At 30.8% G+C, this 25,512-nt stretch overlaps 1 protein-coding gene across 3 annotated transcripts; it reads right to left on the bottom strand.

The window, feature by feature from the left end:
• Positions 1–296: 296 nt before the first annotated feature.
• Positions 297–17,401, bottom strand: LOC118186150 (uncharacterized). 3 transcript variants are annotated; one of them, XM_035356196.2, is made up of 3 exons: positions 17,314–17,401; positions 16,497–16,559; positions 297–6,095 (listed from the first exon to the last, which is right to left on the bottom strand). In XM_035356196.2, exon 3 carries the CDS (start codon positions 6,045–6,047, stop codon positions 5,322–5,324), a length of 726 nt encoding a protein of 241 aa, XP_035212087.1. In that variant the 5' UTR covers positions 6,048–6,095; positions 16,497–16,559; positions 17,314–17,401; the 3' UTR covers positions 297–5,321. The 3 variants fall into 3 exon arrangements, with proteins under 3 accessions (XP_035212087.1, XP_035212089.1, XP_035212088.1); XM_035356198.2 differs by having other exon boundaries at positions 17,298–17,319; XM_035356197.2 differs by lacking the exon at positions 17,314–17,401 and adding an exon at positions 17,067–17,286.
• Positions 17,402–25,512: the final 8,111 nt, after the last annotated feature.

Below are 25,512 nucleotides of genomic sequence, written 5' to 3'. Positions count from 1 at the left end.
AAATGATTAAAAAATATGCTTTTAGCAAATAAATATGAACCTACGGAAAACATCTACTTCACATTCTGGAAGCTGTTTTATTACATTGAAATTATATTGCTGCTTCTATAATAATGGAAATTAGAGATGTAATACAATACTATTTCATTAAGAATTCAACCAACCACAGACTAAATGATATCTTTAAAATATTATGTTATCTTAAAACAACAACAGGGGGAATAGATAATAATATCATACAAATAATTTTTGTGAAGTAAATAAAACACAAAAAGTACACAGAACAAAAAAAAAAATGAAGTTTGTATACTTTATTTAGAACACACTCTTCAAACTTCTACCAAATTGATAATTAGTTTCAATTATTTCCAAATAAATGTAGTTAAAAATTAAATCAAAATCTCAGATTTTATACATTTTCAAGTTTTTTACAATATCAGTTATAAAAGCTCATTATAATACCTTCATTAAAGCAAACACTACACTGCAACATACCTTGACTATTTATATGGAGTATTATTTACTATCTGAAACTCAATATCATCAAAAACATAGCTCAGGCAGAAGTTAGACTCTTTCTGTGAAACAGTTTCTAAAATTGACCAAACAATACCATCTGTTAAGACTTGCATTGAAGAAATCACAGCTGCACGACTGCACATACATATATGTATTAATATATGTAGGAATGCACCAACCCTCCTTCCAAGAATTGCTTCTTATATACCAAAGAATACAGGTTTCCAATCTACATTTATAAAGAACCACAACAAAACAGACATTCCATAATGGTGTTTTAAGCATTTTACTCTTTAAAGGGAAAAATTTCAAAATTTTAAGTGTATTATCTTCACAGAGTTACAGCTTCAAGAAAGTAAAAGAATTTATTAAAAGAGTGATTAAGTTTCCTTTTGAGGAGAAAAATAAATTTAAAAAATTATATTCCGACTAAAATTTGCATCAAAGTTTCAACTTCTAATTTTATGGTCACATTTATTCTTTAATTTTTTTTAATTCAAACTCACATTTTGTGAATAATTTTTATTATTTTCAATTTAACACAAATATTAACTCTCTATAGGCAAAAGCTGTTAATTAATTAAGAAAAAATAAGATATTTCTTGAAGAACTCGTTTATCAGTTGATGCATGATTTACATAGGTAGAAATGAAAAATTTTAAACTTCAAATTCCATTAACTTCCATCGAAGCACCTGCTAATAAAAGCTTCAATAAAACTGAGGTTTTTTACTTATTAAGATGAATAAACAAATTTCACCATTGAAAAAATATTAGAACAAATAACTCAAAATCATCATACACAACAACTTTAATTACTTTCTCACCTCAAGTAAACTATTTTTGAAAAATAAAAACAAAATTTTGATTTATTTGATTGACAATGTCTTAGATTATATTAGGTCTATCTTTTCAAAACAATGTTATTAGCATTTACTCTAAAAGCAGGAAACCAACACTCAAAAATTTTTTAATTTTTTATCAATATATTTTTCCAGTTAATTCTAAAAACTCAGAGTTCAGTGTTATAGTTAAATTTAGATCAACAGTATAGACCATGTTCTTTCCTTTCCAATGTCAAAACAAATCTTATTTTAAAACTTTTATTTATATGCTATGATATGTATTATTACCATGACTGATTGCAATCAAATTCTATAAAAATAATGCATTTATGGTTTTAACAATTAAAGGAGAGCAATTTTTATTCATTTAAAATTATTTTTAAAACAAACTGATGGTGAGATTTCATTTGTATAAAATACTGCAGTATGATATAATTGTGTTAAAAATCTAAAGCAGGGCCAACAAGAAAAACAGAAATATTATATAAAAGATTTAATTTTGGTTCATGGAGATTTTGGTTTATGACGACTGTTTAACAAATCACAACAGAAATCATTAAGTAAACATGCATCCTTCAAGAAGGAGACCTTCAAGAGGTCTCAAACACAGCCTAATAAAAACTATGCATTTTTCAATTATAATGTGAATGATAATAAAAATAAAGAATTAAAATCTTTAGCAAAGGATTCTAACAAGTCATTGCATTTCAGCTGATAATTTTTTTTTAAATTTATTTAAGCTGATTAAGGAAGCCAACACTATGGTTCACTCATAAAAAATAGGAGGGCTAGTGCACAAGAAAAGGCTTACATGGACTGAGCATCATAGCTAGATTTAAAAAAGTAAAAACTGTACTTTTTTTTTTAATCACAGTCTCCATCTATTTCAATTCACACTGAATTTGCTTTTAGTACAAAAGTAAATACTGGCCATAAATTTGGTATCTTCACAGTTAAATGTCTGTAATAAGCACCTAGAAAATTTTAAATTTCACTTAATTTTAATTAAAATTGCATTAAATGATGCTAAAATTTCAGGGAACAAAAATATTTTCATATTACTAGGGCTTCCAGTTTCAAACATATGCATTCACTTACATGTCAGTTAATCACATGTTCAGTTAAACATTACACAGTTCTTAATTCCTCCATTACTCTATTTTCCATTAACAAGAAAATTAGTATAGATGGAATTGCTTTAAGAAATAATATTACAACTATTATTAGAAAAATCTGAGAAGAGAATATCACTAAACAAATAGGAAATACAATGGTATCTACTTAAAATAGAAAACTAAAAGTAGATTTTTTAATGCAGAATATGTTTACCTGAACATATACATAAAATGATTATTTAAAAAAAACTGAGAAAAGCAAGTTTTGGGGGGATTTAAAGTAAAACCTGTGACACCAAATTTTTTTTAAGTTGCAAGATTTTCAAATACTTTGCTATTAATTAAAATTTAATTCTAAATTTATTTTCTCAAAACTTAGCTAAAACTCCTAAAGTTGAGCTAAAAAAAAAAAAAAAAAAGCATGAGAACAAACAAGTTCTCTCAGCTAAAAAAAAACCAAGAGAAATTATAAATAATTGAACATCTCTGCATCATCAATCTCTTTTCTCTGGCATATATGGAAAAAAATTTGAAACAACTGAATACAGTAAAACAATAACACAAAATTTAGGAAATTTTCGTTAAGTATTTTCGTATTAAATTCTCAAAAGCATTATATTCTTAAACTTCTATAAAAGTAATTGACATGAATGCATAATGATATATTCAAATACTTTAATCTTAAAATACTCATTACCTCCTTAAAACTAATGCATTAAATACTACTTGAAACAATCCTAAACTGCAGTTGAATTCATATACATATTAAATATGTGATTTGTATATTTTCTGAAAACTGTTATGTGTTTATTATTAAATGGAAATTATTTCTATGATTGGCTAATAAATGAATTTTTAATGTTGACTGCAGAAGGGAAAGACTGCTAATTATTTTTCCAGTTGATAACATAGGATATGTGAATGGACTTTATTCTCTACGGATTCATTATTGATAAATGTAAATCCTCTATTGAAAGTGAAATACGTATGTCACAAGAACAAAATTGGAGTTTCAATTATTTAAAAAAAAAAATAGCTTTTTTCTATTCCCGCCTTCCATATTATTATAATTAGCTCAAACAGTCTCTATTATAAGGTTTTAATGTTAATTATGAACAGAAAATTATACTATGAACACCTATGTATTATAGCACAAAAAAACATACAAATTTCCATAAAAAAATTACATCAGCATACAAATTTGATTCAACAAAATATCCATTGTGCACATGTTTTTATTTGAAATATTATTTAATTATGGAATTAACAAACATCAGAAAATACATATTATATTTTCTGGTAAATGTCATGTGTTTATTATTAAATGGAAATTATTTCTATGATTGGCTAATAAATTAATTTTTAATGTTGACTGATTAGAATTGTCAGAGAAGGAAATGACTGCTAAATAACTGCCATTATATTAAAATACCTTGCTTAATATTTTTAATCAAATATATTTTTTTATTTACTTTTCTCTCTCCTTCCAGTACTTAATGTAATTGAAGGTGATGTGTAGTGAAAGAATGCTAACTGGAAGCCTTAGTTCTGATCTAACAAGCATCTATAATTTAAAACATCAAATTATTTTGAAGACAAAAATATTCAAAAGCTATATGCTTGAAGAATTTAAAAGAAAGAAGGCATAAAATGGATAAATTTCACAATTCTATACATTCTGTAAAAGATACCAAAGTTATGAATGACTATACTTGATATAAGTGAATGATTTAATTCAAATGTACATTTCATTAGCAATGTTGATGCCACAATGGGGATCATCACATTACTTGCCAACAATAAACAAATAAGAATAAAAAATCTAAGCCACTGCTGGACATACTATAACAATAAAATAAAAAACAGCATAATTCAATTTCTGACAATGTACACCTTTCTTTCTAAATTGTTTATTAGTTGAAGATAATTTTTTTAATAATTTATAACAAGTTACAAACAGACCTTCACCCAAACTGTTTTAACTCAAGACAAACAATTAATATACTTAAAAGCATGAAAAATTGAAGCCACACATAAACACACTTGGAAACTTTTTCAAAACATTTTAATTATAATTAATATTTATTTGGGAGGAAAACATAGCTGTAGAAGATAGGTATAAGAAATATTTTAGCAACAACTTTTTCACACTAAGCTGCTACCAAAAAATAAAAATTTTTGAGCATAATTTTATTTTGATCTATCATACTGTTTTTTATTGCAAGAATTTTACATAAGAAAAAATAACAAATTGCCACAGTTAAAAGAGTTTTTATACTCTTAAATATTAGCAAAGTTTCCAAATGCAACATAGCAGTAAATACATTTCTGTATTGAAAAGTGACAGCTTAACTATTAATACTTTAAATTAAAAATTTATAACAGTTAGACTATTAGAAATACTCACATACTATGTAATAAATGAAAGCAGAACATTTTTTAATATTTGCAGCTGCCATTTGTAAAAGATATACAAGAAATAAATTCTTAAATAAAAATGGAATAAAAGAATCCTCAACTCAAATATTTATAAAAAGCTCATTTTTTTAGACATAAATATATATACGTTTCACATCAAAATAATGAACGATTTCATATATAACTTGTTAGATTATATATTTGCAAAATATATATTGAATTATTTTACTTCCTCAGAACCTTTATTATTCTCAAAGTAAAATTAAAATAAAAAATAAAACAAAAAAGTCTTTAATAATCATATTTACTATACAAGACTAACATATCTACAACATCAAAAAAGATTACATGTTTCAGCAGTGGCTTAAGTCATAACAACACATATCATTTTCTTTAAAATAGGAAAACCGTACCTTCAAACTATTTCAACTGACATGAAGTTTACTTATACGCTGAGACATTGTATCTATTTCAGCTCTACCGGTTTCATAACAACTATCATCTTTAGCTTCTAACTTGCTTATTTCCAAATCGTCTAAGGAACGTGAGCGAAATATTGAGCTTCCTAAATTGGTCAGAGATTTTTGGCTTTTAACTGGACTACTTGGATTGGACTTGTTGCCACTGTCTTGTCGAGATACTGTCGGTGGACTAGCTCTATCTGACACAGCGGCAGCAACCGGAATGTTCTTCAGAGAGTCTTCCAGCTTCAGCCTCCATGGAAAGTCATAAGGCCTAAACATATAATCCCTCCGCCTTATACCTTTATAGACCCGCCGCATTTTTTGTTCGCATATTAATTTTGGATTTACTACAGATTTACTTTCTTCTATGGAACCATGAGGCCGGCCAGGAGCTGAGCTATCATTTTCTTCTTCCGACTCACTATCTGCACCAGGAACAGAATTTTTTGATAAAGAGAATTTAGTCACAAATTGCGAATTCATCTGCACAATGCACAGAGGTGCAGATGATAAAGAGTTACTAGAACGCTTTTTTTTCACCTTTTCATTGAGGTAGTCTAATCGGCTGTTGGTGATAGTGCTTAGCATTCCCAGCTCTTGCAGAGCAGCATCTAATTCCATTTCGCCTGCAGCTGGCTCAGCATGTTTTAGTTTATCATGAGAGCAGCAATAACAGGAAGCATCCATTTTTAAAAATCACCAGGTTATTGCAGGCTGAAATGTCATCCTTGATACCTAAACATAAATATTACTTTAGTACACATTTCAGACTCCAGTTTAAAACCCTTTTAATTGTTTAAAACAATATTTAAATTTCAATAACTGAAATGTATATGATAATGACAAAACAAAAAAAAAAGGAGAAGAAATAGCATTGGGATTGTAAGACAATTTCTTGCAGTCAACTCAATCAAACAAGATTTTCCTAAATAACTATGATATGCCATTAATATAAACATTTAAAAAAATCTGAAAGCTTTCAAATTTTATATTTGATTAGTTTAACAGCTTACAGCAAATTAAATACAAAACTACCCTGTGTCGATGAAATGCTATCAGGCAACATATCTGCAAAAGGAGACTTTACTGTGTAACTGACCAATTTTGTCTACTCATGTAGATTAGTCTTAAAAAGGAAAGCATACATAACAGGTTTTACTATTTGACTTCTTTTTTAAGCTACTAAAAATTGTCGATTCATAGACACATGATTGCAATCTATAGCAATACAGTATCTTCCTATGTTTTATGATGGCTGCCATGTTTGAACAAGATAGATAGTAGTGTTGCCAATTTGACATTTTTAATGCTAGATCTAGTTGTTTTTTTTTTTTTTTTTTCCCCGAAGCATTTGGCAAGAAAATTTTTTTTATTAGCATTTAACAAAGAAAATGGTACATTTTAAAATTTGTTTAGCACTTTTTGGCATTAAATTTTATTTATTTATAATGCTTATTTTTTTTCCTTTGATTAGATAAGTTTTATGCAGATATCAGTTATCCAAAGCAATGTAATTCCTCTCTTGCTCTTCTTAAAGCATACTTTTCTAGAAATTTGTAATACGCCTAATTTCCAAATTGTTATTTGTTCACCATATAGCAGCCTTTTAAAATAAGCAAAAAGAGCAGAATATCCATGTCTTAGCAATATACATTGTTAGCTAAGCTAAACATAAGTTAGTTTAGCAATATACATTGTTATAAATAATGTTTAGCAATATATATATTGCCTTTTATCCTCTAACTGCTGTGACCACTTAGTAAAACTTAGTAGAAATAAGTGCCAGATAGACACTTCATGTCACCCATTCAAGCATACAAGTGCATTCAATATCTTTGAAAGGATGTTTTCCCAGTCTTCAACTATATCATTTCATATTTAATATTTAAATCACATTTTATAAATTCACAAATCCTAATCAACAATAATTCCCACACAGACATTTTATATTAGTGTAAAAGGAGATTAAACTCAAGTGGTACGCCCAGAAAAGCTTCTGGCTTTGCTCTGCTACCTAAAACATCCTATTCTAGATTTCCGTGACAAGTAATCACTGAATGGGTTAATAAAGACATAATGGCAATTTAAAAGAAATTATTAAACTATTAATTATGTTTACAATTATCTAAAACTGCCAGTGTTTATTTCTTAGGTCCATTTAATACCAGTATCACAACTCATAGCTGAATCATAAAAACTACATAAGGTTCATATGTAATAGCAATGTAATTAAAAGCCATATTCATACACATACGTTTCTCTCATCTTGCATCACTGAAATTCTACAAACATTGACAAATAAAAGAATCCGTGATAGCACAGGTGCTTCTCAAATGGACGTAATAAGAGACAAATGATAATCTGAGGCCTTTAAAGGAAAAAAAAGAGACCATTTTTTCTACAAACGCATAATTTTGAGAAATGTATACATGGAATGCCTAAGTAACAATATTAATTTTCTAAAAATGTTACATTATGATTAACAAAGAGCAAGTTAAAAAAATGAATTCTAAAATTAAAAATTTATAGTTATCAGATATATGCTTTTGATTGATCTGGGTAAAATTATCAAAGATAAACTAATTACAGTGGAACCTAAGATCACAAATGCCTTCTCTAGATGAAAAAATTATTTGAACAAAAAGACACCTTAGATGACAAACGGCCTCTTTAATTTATGAACACTCAGGTGGCAATGTATGATTTTCAAAGGTGTTTTTAGGTTGCCTGAGCCACACAATTAACACTCGAAGATTTTTAGAAATATCAATTTAATATTTTCCATTTCTTAGCCCTCATTAACAAAGCCTCACAGCAAGTGATTTATAAGAACATGAATGCTGCTTGGAGGAAATTCATGTAAGATTAGGTTGCAAGTAGAGACTGATATTTAGGACTTTTCAGTTATGCTATTTATGTCCCCACACAAAACCAAGGGCTAAATGTTAAAGAAGATGTATAAAAGTTATTAGAAGATCATAGAAAGGAGCTCAACTTGGAAGAACTACAGTCAAATACCGAAAATCCGCCAACCTGAAATCCACATTGCCTCTCAAAATATAAACATTCAGTTTATAAGTTCTGGAAACTGCAACATTGAGTATTAAATGTTGAAGAAAAAATACTTACCAAATAATGACGTCACAATTACCGAATAATAATGAGTCATAATGGAAATACCAACTTATTGACATCATGATAAAAGTTTTTACCCCCTCTAATCTGCATCGAGGTAAAAAAGCAGATGATTCACTCAACTTTTCTCTCAAGTTCACAATTGACGTTGTTGTTATTTTCTGAGCTTTGTTATTTCACAAGATTATTTCGTGCTGCCTTCTTTTTTTATCCGGATATTTTGTGTTTAAATAAAGAATATTTTAAATTTCAGCCCTTTTTAATACAGTTAAAGATAAGAAATGCACTCATGATTTTACTGCTTGCAATGCTGAAAAACGTAAACACGTTGCATTAGCAGTAACAGAAAAAGTGCAAATTCTGCAAAAGATGGAAGCAGGTGCTACTCCTTGGTTTATAGCAGAATCATACGGAATTGCGACACGATTGTGTATGATATACGGAAAAATAAAGAAAAGCTGTTGAAATTTTATAGCAACAGTGATTCTAACACCAGAAATCTCTGCATGAGGCAAAATCGGCAAACCTCGATGCTGTGTACATATAATAATACAATCAATTTATATATGTAATAATAATTTAACACATATAAGTTATTGCAATAATGTATATAATAATTTAATGAAATGTATCTAATGCGCCTTATTCATTTTGCACTTTTAGTCTGAATGTTATGATTTATCTTTTCTCTCCTGAAATCTGCACAACCTCTGGTCCCAAGCTCTGCGGATTTCTGGGTTTCTACTGCACTACAAATTCAGAACCAGCAACAAAAGACGATAACGGAAACAACATCTTCAGAAGAAGAAAAAAAAAAAAAAAAAAATGACTAATTCTCTAATCCACAAAATTTGTCCAAAATACAATAAGATACAGCATTTTCATGAAGATTTCACAATGACAAGCAGCATAAGCATTTTCAATGACAATGCTATGTCTTACTTTAAAAACATTTTAAAACATTGACAATAGCAAATCGTATTGGGTAACTGCTAGAGGCTGACTGAGTCTCAAGCATAACTGAGTGTCTACTTAAGAGACAAAGCAAAGATAAAAGAAGATGTCCCCTAATTACCTGATGTTTTCAAAGAGGAGAATTTTACATCCGAACAATAACATTATCCACTTATGTCATTCACCCTCCTTTATGCAGGCATAGTAAAATTAAATTTTTACCGATTTCATCTAATATTTTGTTTGTTTATATATACAGTCAAAAGTCTTTAATCCGGACGTCCATAATCCGGAATGATCTATAATCCAGATTTCAAAGCTACAAACTTTCTGCGCATGCGTCAACGCATGCGCATAATACCTTTACGCAAGCACATATGTTTACGCATACGCATTTAATGTATAACGGACGGTATAAGCTAAGCTAAAATTATCTAATTATCTATTTTAGTTAATGTTGCAGATTGCATTGTTTCTTAATCTTCTAACTGAATCCGGCATATTATTTTTTGCAGACTGTTAGCACAATTTTATAAAAGAAAGCTTGAACTCTCGATTATGTCAAAAAGAATTTCCAATTCTGCAGCTACCAAAGGATTTACAAAGCGAAATCGATGTCCATCAAACAAAAAGTGGAATTGCTGCAAAAAATGGATAAAGGCATATCCTTTGATTGTCTAACCATTCCGAAATATGTTTATTAATTTCACGGTGCTCTGCGGGAGGGGGAGGGGATGACGCAACGAGCAATGAACTGGAAGTTGATCTGTCAGCACTATCCTTATCTTCAAGACAGATGTTTTTATTTTATTTGGCTTATACAGTCAAAAGTCATTAATTCGGACACCCATAATCCGGAATGATCTATAATCCGGACCTCAAAGCTTTGACGCATGCGCGTAAGACCTTTACCGCTGCGAATTTGCGTGAGCGCGTGCACAAAATACGTTCACGAATGCGCGATTAATGTATAACGGACAGGATAAGCTAAGCTAAAATTATTTAATTATCTATTTCAGTTAATGTTGCAGATTGCGTTGTTCCTTAATCTTTGAATTGGATCCGGATTATTATTTTTTGCAGACTGTTAGAGCAATTTTATAAAAGTAAGCTTGAACTTTCGATTATGTCAAATAGAATTTCCGATATATATTTACTAATATGTAAAGGATATACAAAGCGAAAGTATCTTTCGGAGTGGCGGCGTGCAATGAATTGGAAGTTGATCTGTCAGCACTATCCTTATCTTAAGGGCAGATGTTTTTATTTTATTTGGCTTATAATTGCTTACTCAATGTAGTACTTCATCTCAATGTACTCCGTCTTTGAAATGATTTAAATCAAATGCCTCGTCATTATAATTCGCTTCCGATAGCAAAGAAAGTGACAGAGGTTATTGAAAACGAAAAAATTTCGATTGACAAATTAGTCGGCATTCTCGACACAGCAATTATAGGACTTGAACAGCGGCACTTTGTAACTGAACAAGAAATTATGTCTGTTTATAGAATTAAAGAGAATGTATTATCACATAAAAAACGAAGCAACTTAAACAACTTACATTGAAAGAAATGTTTAATAAAGTAAACAAATAAATATTAAGCTTTTTTTTTTTGTAAATTTTGATACCCTTTAGATCATAATTGTTCTTTATTTCGTAAATTACGGTTTCATATTTTTAATTTTATAATTTCTGCATGCCATTTTACCAGATTTAAACTGATGATCTATAATCCGGAAAAATCGATAATCCAGAATCGCCAAAGTCCCGACGAATATTTTGTTTGTATCTTGAATATCTTGAGTCCGGATTAACGACTTTTGACTGTAATTCCTTACTAAATGTAGTATTCCTCTCGATGTACTCCGTCTTTGAGTATTCACATCAAATAGTTTTCTGGTTGTAATTTTCTAATTTCGACTATGCGTAATGCATACTTTACGCATGTGCCGTTGAAAGAAATGTTTAATAGAGTAAACAAATAAATATTAAGCTTTTTTTTCGTAAATTTTGATACCCTTTAGATCATAATTGCTCTTTATTTCATAAATTACGATTTCATATTTTTAATTTTATAATTTCTGCATGCCATCTTACCAGATTTAAACTGATGATCTATAATCCGGAATCGAAGTCCCGACGAGTCCGGATTAAAGACTTTTGACTGTAATTTCCTAATAGTTACTTTGGATTTTGAGTAAACTTTCCTTTAATTTCTTATTTTCCACCCTTAATTTTCTGCCAGAATGAGTTTTCAGGATGGTGTTTTATGTAAATGAGACAGAAGCAGTATTTAAGTTGAAGTGGTCACTTCAGTAGAAAAGCTTAGAAGTTGTTAGCAGAGCGTGTTCGGCCTTCTGGCCACATCTTTGATTTAAGCTAATCTTACTATATTTGACCATATTGTTACATACCTACTAGTATTCGCTGGTGAGCTTGAATAAGGGATAACTTTGTCAGTTATTCCTGTGCAGCTTTGGCTGGTTTTAGTTAGTTAGCATTAGATTAGTTTATCTTAAAATTAAGCCTAAGTATAGGCTTCCTATAAGCCCGAAAGGGGTCGTCTGTGAATACTTAGAGTTGAATAAAAGGGTTATTTAACACTTCTTTGGACTTGTTATATTAAAGCATTACAACCAGGCAATTAGTCGCTAACAGTTGATTCTGTTAATGACTACAAATTTAGAACATTATAATTAATATATATATGTGTGTGTGTGTATAATGATTTTCATCAATTTTGAGTTACAAAGTTGTACACAAAGTAATATCTTAAAATTTAAATAAAGAATTATGAATAGTTTAGTTCGCAAATAGCCTTTACGTATACCTAGTTTATAGAATTTACATAGAATTACATTAAATAACAAAACTCTATATCTTAACACAGGACAGTAAAAAAATATCAAAAATCTCTCCGACACAATGCCTGTAAGCAACATGGGGAAAAACATGGAAACCCATTCATGCAGGATATAAATGAGAGTTATAACTAGAAACCAAAAGCTGTAATATTAGAAATACTTTATCTTGTATATAAAATATTACTAAATGCCGCAAGATGTAATGCTTTAGCCAGACTCTTGATAAAAGAAAGTCATAAAAACCTTTTTAATATATTTTATATGCACATGCATACACACATATATATATCAAATATATCATATATAATATTATATACTATATATATTTTATAAAATATATGTTATTATGTTATGCAATATATATTTTTAGAATAAATTCATCTAGCATTATACAGTAAAAATTATGATTTATTATGAAAAAACTATATTTGATTGCACTTATCCAGCTATCAACAATCAATAACATTCTAGGCACCACATGTTATGATGTAAAATACAAATGAATTAACAGTGAAAGAACATATATCATTAGCAAAGAATCTGTAAAAATGGGTGGGGGTAGGGATTATACAGGATATTTTTCTTGCTGTAACAATTAAAATTCTTCTAATAAGATGGTAATAAACCAGAAAAGGGGGGAAATAAATAAATAAATTCTGAAGGCCTTCAGATTTTACATTATGCCTAATGGGGCTTTTTTTAATGTTTTGTGTGTTACCTTTATTTATTAAATATCACGTTTTGCACTTAAACCATAAAATTTGATTCATCAGCAATATTGCAAAATAATTTTAAAGTTAGCATAGCATATCTTTAGAATTTCCTATACACAGTTTCGCGTGCTGGAGATAAAAATGTGTCCGTACAGTCTTGCCATTGCTAGCTTTGAAATTGATGAGTTTGTTAATCTAAATTTTGTTAAAAGTGATAGAAAATAAGAAATTGATAATAAAACAAATTCCAAATTAGGGCTTCCTGATACCCATATTCGGTGGAGGATTACGTTATTTAAAATTTGATGGCTCCAGGTACAGTTGTTTTTTTCACAATGCTATAAAAATTCATGCATTCAGGCAAATTCTTCATCATTTAGTTTCTTTAAATATAACACATGGCGATAATATTTGGTGGCAACAGTTTGAAAAGTGAAATAACACAGAAAGTGAATCAATGCAAAATGCCAAAACGAAATTAATAGCCTTTCTGGCTATAAAAATTTGGGCTAATAAAAATTCAAAATCTAAAATTTGGTGAGTAAACATTTTAAATACATAAAAAATCGAGGTGCGGAACAAGAAAGAAAAGAAAACAGTAGCATGTGACCAAATAACTGATATTTGCAAATTAATCAATTCTGTAAGGCAAACTGCAAAAGAATTCCATTATTTGCAGCCAATAATGAGAACAGTTTTTTCCTCCAGCCATACTTCGCATTAATTAGTACATAACTTCCAGCTAAATGCTAAAGAAAGCAGTCATTAAAAATAGAACCTGGCATAATGTAAGTACATTTACATTACTATAATTATGAAGATTAGTGAAAATCTTGTCCTTTAGCAATGAATGTGAAAACTGGAAGAAAAGAAAATGCTGAATATGAAAGGAAAAAAAAAAAAAAAAAAAGGCTACTTATTCTCATTTCTTCCGTGTTCTTATGTAGCTACATTTCCTTTCTTCCGATTTTCACATTTACAGCCAAAGAAAAAGTTCTGTTTGACCTTCAAAATTGTGTTCAATGTATACTGAAAGTGTATTTATATTATGCCAGTTTTTGTAAATACTTTCTTAAGAATTAATTTCTTTTGATGTTTTCATGTGTAATTTCTTGCATATTCATCTGCTTTCGAATTTTACATAAATTGTTAAAAAAAAAAAAAATTCAACTATAAAAATACTTTCACTGAACTATGACTAATTTTAGTTTAGTATAAAATATGGAAAAAGAAATGATGTACTATATTTATCTATTTTTGACAGTTTTACTGATATATTTTAATTTACTAGTGTCAACTTGAGAATTTTAAAAGGGTAATCTATTTCTTAAATAAATAATCTTGTATTAATCTTAAATAATATAATCTATTTCTTAAATAAATATAATTTACTAAGGTCACTGAATGAATTTTATAAAATTTATGACAGAAAACTGTAATAAGAAATTAAGGAACTGTAATATGTCACAGCCAGATAGATATATTAATTATAAAAAAAGTCTGAAAAATTCAGTCATCAAGAACACATTTTTTCATGATGTAAAAATGCACATTATATGTTACTAAATTTCCCTCCACATTGCAGGAAAAAGCAAATGAGAAATCAAAGTAAAGCTATAGAGAAACCATGGTTGGTATAAGAGAAAGATAATTTTTGTAAACCACAGTTTTTAATATATGCATTTCATATTAAGTTAATTGATATAAAAATTAAACAAAAATACAAAAAAGCTCTTTTTTTTCCACTAAAGAGGTTTAAAACTTTTCCTTATCATATTGCATTATACAGCTACAGCACTCAAAAATTAGCAAATAAATTTTCCAAAAAGATTAAAAATTTTCTATACCTCATTTGCAAACTAAATCCTAACATTACCACAAACCTTATTAAAACTACACAACAATTAAGTACTAGGATAGATAAATTCAAATGTATAAAATCCTACCCACACATAGAATTTCGGGGGAGGGGGGACATTCCATCTGCAATGTTTGAATAAATGTTATTTAAACAAAACTGTATATAGTTTAATTTTTTTTAATTCTTTCTTATTTACAAAGTACGATTTAAAAACTTCCAGTTTAAATAATTAAAGCATAAATAACTCTATTGCTTCAACGTAAATAAATACAAACAAAACAGGTAAAAAGTCAGCTTTAAGTTTGAAAAATGTCGCAGCATTTTAAAAAATTTGATTAAACACATATTGTTTTTATGTCTATCTTAAAGGCCTATTCAAATAGTGCCATGGACAAAGATGACAGCCCTGGCTATCTGCAAAATGTTATCATCATAGAGGTTTTGTCTCTTAAAACTCCAATGTTTAGCAAATTATAACTAAACAAATGTTTTAATAAAAATTTATATGCATACAAATGAAGAGAATAATTCTTCTCTTTAAAGAAAAAGACTCTAGATATACATCTCTTAAATCTCACCAGAAGTACTCTGACTTACCAGTATGTGCAAAGCAAACATATGAGGGCTGTTACATACAAATTTTAAGTACTACTTATTATCAGAAGCCCATTGTGAAAATTTCATACATTCATCAAAGATACAAATTTATATATTTTTCAACAAGGATTTCATACATTCATTCATTCATTTCATCCAGGATTTCATACATTCATTCACTTCATCAAGGATATTATATATTCATCATCAAGGATTCTGTATAGGATACAAATAGTATCTTATAATTATAGTATACATTTTTACAGTAACTCTGTACAGGATACAAATAGTATCCTATACAGACTTACTCTAAAAAGTAATACAACATTAGGTCTAATTACTTGTAGTTATAATATCCTACGTCCAACATATTTTCTAAAATTTAAATGAAGTAAGTACAAATAATTTAGAGATGTTATTCATAAATAAATTTATATTAATTCAAACAAATTTATGTAAAATGTGATTTACAAAAAAGAAATAGAAGTAAAAGAAAATAATAAAGCAAATGCACTTTATTTTACAACATTTTAAAAACTTTGATATTTAGGCTATAAAAATCCCACACCGATATATTATTATATCAAAATAAATGTAGTTCCATAACTAGAACAAACTCGTACTCAAATATGGAATACTTTACTCAGTGTGTAAAACGTACAAAATGCTGACGACATTAAATATTGCACTTAAGAACTTCCTTTCATATATATATAATTTTTATAGTGATCACAAAATTCAAGACCTATTTTAATTACTTGATTACTACCAAATCAAATACTATTCTTTTCCTAAAACAGAAAGAATAATTACTCCAATCTCAAATTTTACATTTATATATATACATATCAATCAGAAGGGAATTTTAAATTTCTTACTACTTTTACCAAACAATATTTAAAAGCTCAAAGAATGCTCTGGTGAACAAACAATATCTCTAGTCACTTATTTCTAACAAAACTGGATTAGAATTATTAGTTAAATACAACTTAAGACAACAAATATGTATACCTGATATAAAATAGTTTTTGACTCATCACAGAGACAGTCCTAATATTCGAGGTCTTTTGCAACCTGCAATATTCATAAGCATTAATACAGTGGCATGCAAAATACTCTAAATGAACATTTAGCAAGATTTAAATTAGCCCACATTATGACATTCATAAACAACTATTAAAATATATCAAATAACTAATTCTAATTTTATATTTTATAACAGCAACTTTACTTCCAATTTTAATACATCGAAATTAATCAGTCTAACATTCACATGTTAAGCTTACAAATATTAACCCTGCATTTCAGGGAATCTGTCTCGATATTGCATTTAGCAGCTTTACACATAACATTAAGAGCTTCGTTAAAAATAGTAACGAAGTTTCCGAAACTTAATGCATCTTTTGAAATATACACTTCTCGAACATCAAAATGTCTATGCACAACAAAGCAAATGATACCGACACCTAATAGTAGCACGAACATAATTAAAACAAAATGCAAATTTGCATCGCTTCATGATGTTATTATGGTTGATAATATTCATTATCTCTAAAATCTCTTTCAGAGATTTAAACTTACGCACGAATAAATACTGCACTTTTAAACCTTTCAAATCGGTTGTTGCATTGTTTCAAAACAAACACAAAAATTACAGCTTAAATAACCGCAAGAAGAATTTTATTCGACAACTTTTACGAAAATAAAAATAATCCAGCAATCCTTGCTCATTTCCTTTGATTTCATATCATAATCGTGTGGCCTGTGCATTATTAGAATTTTTGAAATCATAAACAAATACGAAGGAATTACTTAAGTTTTGACAAACCTTCGCAATTTTTCGTACATGGCCAACTACGCGATGCGTCGAAAATTTTCCTAACAGACACTGGATTCAGAATAATTGCATTTAAAGCCGGTAGAGTGCATAAACCTTCAGGAATGCTATATAGAATATAAAAACGATCTTCACAATTTTAACTCAAGCAATATTTGTATTCAATTTATTTTTAGCGATAATTCTTTTAATGTTTTTTTAATCTGCGTATACTGGAAGCAGAATATCATAATATGGATAATTAAATAAATTTTTTAAAAAATAAGAAAAAATTTATCTTAACTGTTTTATAAATTTATAATTATGTTCCATTTGTTAAATTAAACTCATTTACTTCAAAAAATTACGCAGAATTCAGTAAAGTTCTCTTATGCTAGTCTTCACAATTTATTACTCTTATCATGCAATAATATAGTGTATGGCCTTAAATCCTGTAGAATGCCTGTCAAGAATGTTCTCTGAAGTATATCCCAAATTTGACGCTTGTTTCAAATGTTGTTTGAAAATTTTTACGAAGTATTACTTGCGTGAGGACCTAAAATACTTTTTGAAGCAGTTGTTTCCAAAAGTTATGAAAAAAAAATCGAGTAGTAATACTACCTCTCACCATAGAATGAAAAAGTGCGAGGTCATGAAATTTCTTAGGTAACACTTTACGTGAGTTCGAGTAGTTTCGGTTTAAAGAACTCATTAGAGCTTTATATCCGAAAGTTTTGTTATTAGCTTTTAACTCCAAAGATTACATATTATACTCCAAAAGTAAAATAAATCTTTGGGGTATTGTTCGGAAAAATATTAATATAAAAATGCTGCATAAAGGAAACATATTGTCAATGTTGTATGTCATAAGATAATCGTCAAACTAGAGGTTAGCCAAAGCTAGAGACAGGGAGCTCAATATTTCCTCTGCCAGTATATGTAAATTTTGAACATTGTTTCAAACTGACAAAATTTTTTAAGGCTATAATCGTAGATGCATGACAGAACTAATATGCGGTCGCAGTTGACTGACACCAGCAAGCGTATTAGCCCAAAAAACTCTAGATAAACTCAAGAATCTTTCTATCCAAGCTAATATTTTATCGACGGTACATGAGATCGGCGTGTATTATGTCATATGTAGATCCATAGAACGTGGTGTAATGAATATCTTCCAAGGACTCCGCAGTAAATGAGCGATTTATTGGGATGTCAATCTGCATCGTACTAGAGATTATTAAGCAGTACTTACAGTTTTGTGATATAGCAAATGTATGATAATGCAAGTTCTCATAATTCCCCCTGGCTTCAGTCGTATCTATAGTCTGGTAGCATAATATACTTAGATTGGCCATTACAACTTAAACCACGCCGAACATTTAGGAAATATGTCCTACCTGCAATACATAATTTCCTATTACGAATCATGGAATTGATCAAAAAAATGCTCAGCAGAGGACTGAATTCCGTTTTTCAGAAATTGTTGTGCTGTTTTTTTTTCATCAGTCTGCCGAACTACTGTACAGCATGTAGAGCACAATAACCATAAATCATATTAAATTTTTCCGATTACCACAGTATCATCAATGACACGAGCAATGTCAAGGCTGACATTTCATGCCAATTTTCTTTTTGCTTTCCCATGGTTTTAAACAAATATTTTTCTTATATTTTGTTGGCATTTTTTTTTCTGATTTCCCATGGTTTTAAACAACTATTTTTCGGCACCTATTCACCTTCTTGGTCTACGTTTTCTACAGCTGGGTAAGACAAAACCAACCCAGATATTAACTTCCTTAATTTTTGGAATATTTGGTGTGTATTCCATTTTGTAATAGTATTTTTTATTATAACTTATAAAATAATTCATAATTATGCCCTTTGTAACGTCAGAACACCCGTGTTGAGTGAAAGAAGAAATTCTTGATTAAATATTAGAATAATTGAATCATTACAGCCATAATTCTACAAAGGCCGCTGACGCGGCGACGAAGTTAAAATGCGTCTGTTTTCACTCATTTACAGCATCAAAAAGCTTTTTACATAAAGCTCCCTCTTCGTTTTTGTTACAACCAGGAAAAGAAACTTAATTAGTCTCTTATGTCCGGAAACCACACCAGGGGGTTTCCGCTGCACCTGTCTTCCAAAGGTCTGCTGTCCATTCCAAAGGTCCGCTACAAAAGAATATTTTATTGTAGGCAGTGACAGTTAATTCACCGTTTCAGGCAGAGAGAAATTGGTTTTCTCCATTCTTTTTGTTTGAGACAAGACTTCACCCCTTTCTATAATGAGGGGAGAAACTTCGCTTGAGGGTTCGAGTTCGCCGCGTTCAGACTTTGAGGCCGGACATTGAGGCCTTAAGTGTTCGGTTGAACCACAAGAATAACATTTAAGTGGTCTTCTCATATCGAATTGACGCTCATTCTGTTTCCGGAGATGATCCTTTTTCTCAGAGGCGTATCTATCTTTCCCTCCAGATTGGTGATACTTTTGCGGATCTCTTGAATTTAAATTATTTTTATTTTCCCGTTGTGACTCATAACTAGGAACAGGAGATGTCTTCTTCCGGGTTTCACCGTACGTTTTCATACTCTTCTAGCATTTCTGCTAATTTATCTGGAATCGTTATCTTCGGAGCAACTTTTCCCGATTTCATTCTTTGATTGACTCGGAGCTCGAGTACCTGTTTTCACCTGAAAGAAAAGTTTATCGTGTTGATCTACAGCTAAATTTTCGGCGGTTCTGTTCCCTAACAGATAATGACCGGGATCCAATTCATTTCGAATGACAGCTGCTTTTATTGTTACTTGGCCAAACGTTCCTTCTATTGTAACGTTTGCTAAGGGTAAACAAATTGTGGCCTCTTCAAACGGGTGTTTTACCCAGACGCTGAACACTGGTAGTTCGGTCCGAGGTTCGAATCCCGAGAACGGGCTGGCTGCATGGGTGTTTTCGTGGTTTTCCCCATGTGTAACGTGTATACGAGCCAGTTTTCCTTAGAAAGTCCTCCACGAAGGCATCCCTCCCTTTAAGCAGATAGCCCTCGTGTGCTTTGCTATAATTAAATAATCCAATCCAATCCCAAACAGTCTCGCCCGTCAGCATCGAAGGAGTGAGATATTTCTTGCATATTACGTCAATGCATGACCCGGTATCTCTCAAAACTGGAAGATCAAAACCGTTCACCTTAGCCATCGTTAGATATGGGGCTAAACAATCTTCTTCAATCTCCTGGACCATATTTAACAATAAACGGGTTTTTGAAATCCTTCTTAACTTCCGGACATTGAGGCCTTAAGTGTTCGGTTGAACCACAAGAATAACATTTAAGTGGTCTTCTCATATCAAATTGACGCTCTTTCTGTTTCCGTAGATGATCCTTTTTCTCAGAGGCGTATCTATCTTTCCCTCCAGATTGGTGATACTTTTGCGGATCCCTTGAATTTAAATTATTTTTATTTTCCCGTTGTGACTCATAACTAGGAACAGGAGATATCTTCTTCCGGGTTTCACCGTACGTTTTCATACTCTTCTAGCATTTCTGCTAATTTATCTGGAATCGTTATCTTCGACCATTCGTCAATAAAATGCTTCCGCATTTCGACATTTACACGGCGCTTCATTTGGTCCGTTATCATGAGATCCTTTAAAAGTTCAAAATCGGTAATTTCCAAACCTGCAATCCATTCTTCAAATTAATTCCTTATTTCAAAGGCAAAATCTCTCCAACTGGTTAGAGTGTTTTTCTGGGATTCCGTAAATTTTTTGCGAAATTTTTCTGGACTAAGCTTAAACCTTTTAAGCAATATCCTCTTTACGTAATCGTATGCATAAACCTGCTGTTCTTTTTCTCGCATAATCAGCTGAACTATGTCCGTTAGCAAAATGGTCAATAAAACAGAAACCCATTCTGATTGGTGAAGATTCACACGCTTTGCTAAGCGCTCAAACATGACTAGATACAAACTGATATCGTTCTCTTCAGGATCAAATTTTGAAATCTTTTTTTTTTTTTTTTTTTTTTTTTCAGATCGTAACGACTTTCTTCATTCCCACCATTTCCAGAGTCATTTCCGTTAGCGGCTAGTAATCTTAACTTCGATAATTCAAATTCCATTTCTTCTCTCCTAATTCTATCTTGCCTTTCTTCTCGCCTAATTCTATCCTGCCTCTCTTCTTCTTCTCTCCTAATTCTTTCTGCCTTTCTGAAGTGATATTTTCTAACATGCCTTTCACTAGTTCCTCCTCATAGGATTCATTTCCCATAATCAGCTGTCTTAAATCCACTATCCTAAGTTCAAGACTAACTTTTTCCTCTAACTCTTCAGCCAAGGATTTAAGTTCCTCTATCCTAACTTTTGCTAAGAATGCCATGATATGAACAAAATTATGCTAACAACCTAACAATTTTAGCTCCCTCACACTATATCTATATAAAATAGATTTAAACAAATATCATTTTCACAAAGAGAGAGTAAAATTGAACCCTTAATTTTTTTTCACAACATTTTTTTACAGATCTTAAACAAAAACAAGACAGTTGGACTATAATATGCATATTATACGTTCAAATAAAAATTTGTCTACTTGAGGACTTATGATACTACAGATAATATTACCTCTTATAAGCTTTAAATTCAGTTGCGTTTAACTCAATTGCTTATGATAATACAATATACTTTCATTAAAATTTGAGGTATATTAAAATATGCATTCAAAGGTTAATTATAAAAAACATATATCTACATGCTCATGACTAAACATTAATATGACAACCGTTAAAATGAAAAATACTTGGGATTTCTAGCATTCCCCTTTTACTCATTCAACAGAGAAAAATTTTCTCAGTTCTTACACAAATAATGTTTGATACACCTTAACTGAAAATTATAATATTTATGATATTCAAAACGTCTTAGAAATGAATGTCAGAATGTGACCTAACCTTAGAACCTTCAAAGTTACAGTAATTTGAGCACAACACATTCACATTTCAGATATTAAAAAAAACTATTAACACAGATTTAAATTCTAAAATTTATACTTTCTTATTGTAACATAAAACCTGAACAGCACATTTCTTTAAGCTTTACAGAAAACAAAGTTGACTTAAAAGAGTTATGTTAATTTATATACTAAATTACAAAAATAAATTAAATTACTTTACTGCCTCAATATAAAAATACAAGATACTTACCCGCCTCACCAATATATAGATACTGATGATTCCAACACTTTACACTACTTTACATCTTCACAATAATCTGATGATCATCATGCAAAGAACACACTGCACTGAACACCATACACTGCACTGCACTAATTTTTTCAAGTATTGCACAACTATCACTTTTTCCCCTCGCTACACTGCACCTTCACAATGATCTGATCTTCGGACAAGGCTTGTCCGCACACTTCTGCACTAATTTTTCTCGAACACAAGATGATCGGGAAATTTATGCTGCTGAAGATAAGCTGTATTCAGAAGAATGCCGTTCTTCTTTATCTGGACTGGCGTCCGTAAACTTTTCCGTGGATTTCCGATCCACAGAGTTTAACGATGAGCTGTATTCTCTTTTTCGAACTGATGTCCGTAACTTCGTGGAAATTCAGAACCTGATGGTCTGTAATCTCTGCATGGATTTTCTGATCTGAACAGCTGCCACCATTTAATAAAGCTGTAACGTCAGAACACCCATGCTGGGTGAAAGACAGGTTTTCTTTTAAAATAGTTATTTTGAAAACTTAATAAGAAATTCTTGATTAAATATTAAAATAATTGAATTATTACAGCCATAACTCATACAAAGACCGCTGATGCGGCGACGACGCTAAAATGCGCCTGCTTTAACTCGTTTACAGCATCAAAAAGCTTTTTACACAAAGCCCTCTCTTCGTTTTTGTTACAACCTGGAAAAGAAACTTAATTAGTCCTTTACGTCCGGAAACCACACCAGGGGGGTTTCCGCTGCACCTTTCTTCCAAAGGTCTGCTGTCCATTCTGTCTCTGACAAACAGATATCTCTCATTAAGCACCTGGAAGTCCGAGGGGTGCATATGTCTGAACGTCACACCTTCTGTCAGATAAACGGAGAAATGATTAATGATAATGATAGGAAAAGACAGCAAATTTAAAGAAAAGTAAATAAATGATCACTCATTTGAGAGTCAAGGCAGGTCAACGATGAACTTGAAAGAATTAAATTCTAAACGGCCGAATTTGCGGTTTGATTTCCAACCATGAATTTGCTTTTATTTTAATGGTAGGATATTATTTACTATTCGGCGAAAACATTCTTCAATCGCACTTTTCACTGCTACATGAAACAATGAAAAAATATTCACACGTCAATAATAAATTCGAAATAAGCGAGATTATGAATGTTAATGGTTAAACTTGCTCCATAAGGTAACCATTTAATCATTTGCTTTGTAATCTAAAAATCTAATTTCTGAATATTTTTAAAAAAATTACAAGCTACTCAGTGAAGTGTCTTTATATTCAAATTTCAGAATACAGAAGAACAACAAATGGGGCCAGATTTAGAAAACTGGAGGCCTGGAACAAAATCTGCTGTAGAGAATCCTCTCACATTTATTTTTTCTCTACGTAGTAGATATCACATGCTAGTTACACAAAGTATTTCATGAAAAAATCTAATAATTCATTTTTTCCATTTAAACTTATTAAAACACCTTCCCCCCTAAAAAAACACTTTTTTGTGGGTTACATTTTTACGGTTTCCATTTATTATAAGCTCAATAAAGTATAAGGTCATACATTTTTAATAGGTATCTTTTTTTTTGGGTGGAAAGGCTAGGTCAGGCCAAACAGTGGTATTCGAACTTTATGGTCGTGGGACCCCATAAAAATGCAAACTATCGCAAAAAGCAATTTTGTGACCTTAGTCAGAGGGTCGACGCTTATCATATATTATCAATTTAGATTTTTAGGATTTTTACCCACCTTGCGACCCCACTATATAATTTCACGATGCCAAATGGAGTCACGACCCATAGCTTGAATACCTCAGGACTAAAAACTCATACGAGCTATGTACCTAAAACTAGGGTACTATATAATATTAGGTAGAAAACAACTAAAAATAAAAGAATTTTTTAAAAAAGAGGGAAACCTGGGACTGAGAAAATGCGGGAAATTTGTACTGACTTTACCTTAGTAATTAAACTCAGCCGAGGCAAATAAACATCAGTATAACAATAATCATCAGTATGCAGTAGTGCCGGGCCTAATGAAAAAAGACCGTTTTCATATTTCATGGTACATTTTAAAAATGAGTAAATACATAATATTTTACCTAATACTGTTGTTTTTTAAAAACGGAAGATACATAAGGAAATTCTGGTAGTAGATGACGGTTACCTCTTGTTTCTTTCCCGCAAACTGGTACCTTTCTCCCGCAACCAGCCTTCGGATATCTAGAGACATGTTGCACCTTCTAGCGAATTTCAGAATAGATGGCTTCGTTTATTTAATTATGGCAAAGCATTCGAGGGCTAGTTGCCTAAAGGGAAGGATGCCATCGTGGATGATTTTCTAAGGAAAACTGGATCATATAAACGTCACACATGGGGAAAACAATGAAACAGCCATGCAGCCAGCCCGTTTGCTGTTAATTTGGAGCCGCGGACCAAATTAACAGTGCTCAGCGACTTGACCGCTCTGCCGCTGGGGTCACATGAATGTCTGTTAATTTGGATCTCGCTGAAAACGTGTTGGTTTTCATAAGTGAGTACAATTGTTCGTGCTAATATGTGCTAACAAATTTTCACATATGATCACATACGATGCAAATTTGAGGCTGTCTGAAAAACCACACGGGCAAATACTTGTAAAATTAGGCGATGCCCATTTCGATGAATTTCTGTTAATTCCACTTTTAACTAGGCTCGCACTTTGTCAACATCAGTTGAGAAAATACTTTTGTAAGGATATCATCTCAAGAGACCTTTTTAGTCCCCGAAATTGCATACACATCTCGATATTAGGTGGAATTCCCATTTATATAGATATAAATATTATAATACATTCTTTCCCATTTCTTCTTCATCATCATCATAACCTCCACAGCCTGTTACAGTCCAAAGCTGTCTCTCCAACTTTCCTTCACCTGACCCCATTCGGCGCAATGTCTTCCATCAGTTAAATCCAATTAGCCTTATATCTTCTTCGTCATCATCTTATCCATC

The sequence above is a fragment of the Stegodyphus dumicola genome, chromosome 9, assembly GCF_044657685.1.
Source record: "Stegodyphus dumicola isolate Sdum_Otavi_A_Nest chromosome 9, ASM4465768v1".
Classification (NCBI taxonomy): domain Eukaryota; kingdom Metazoa; phylum Arthropoda; class Arachnida; order Araneae; family Eresidae; genus Stegodyphus; species Stegodyphus dumicola.
Note: the sequence above shows the minus strand (reverse complement) of the source record. Positions and strands in the feature narration are given on the sequence as shown.

Coding starts and splice junctions, on each gene's coding strand:
- LOC118186150 (XM_035356196.2), bottom strand. CDS start 6,047: ATGGATGCTTCCTGTTATTGCTGCTCTCATGATAAACTAAAACATGCT.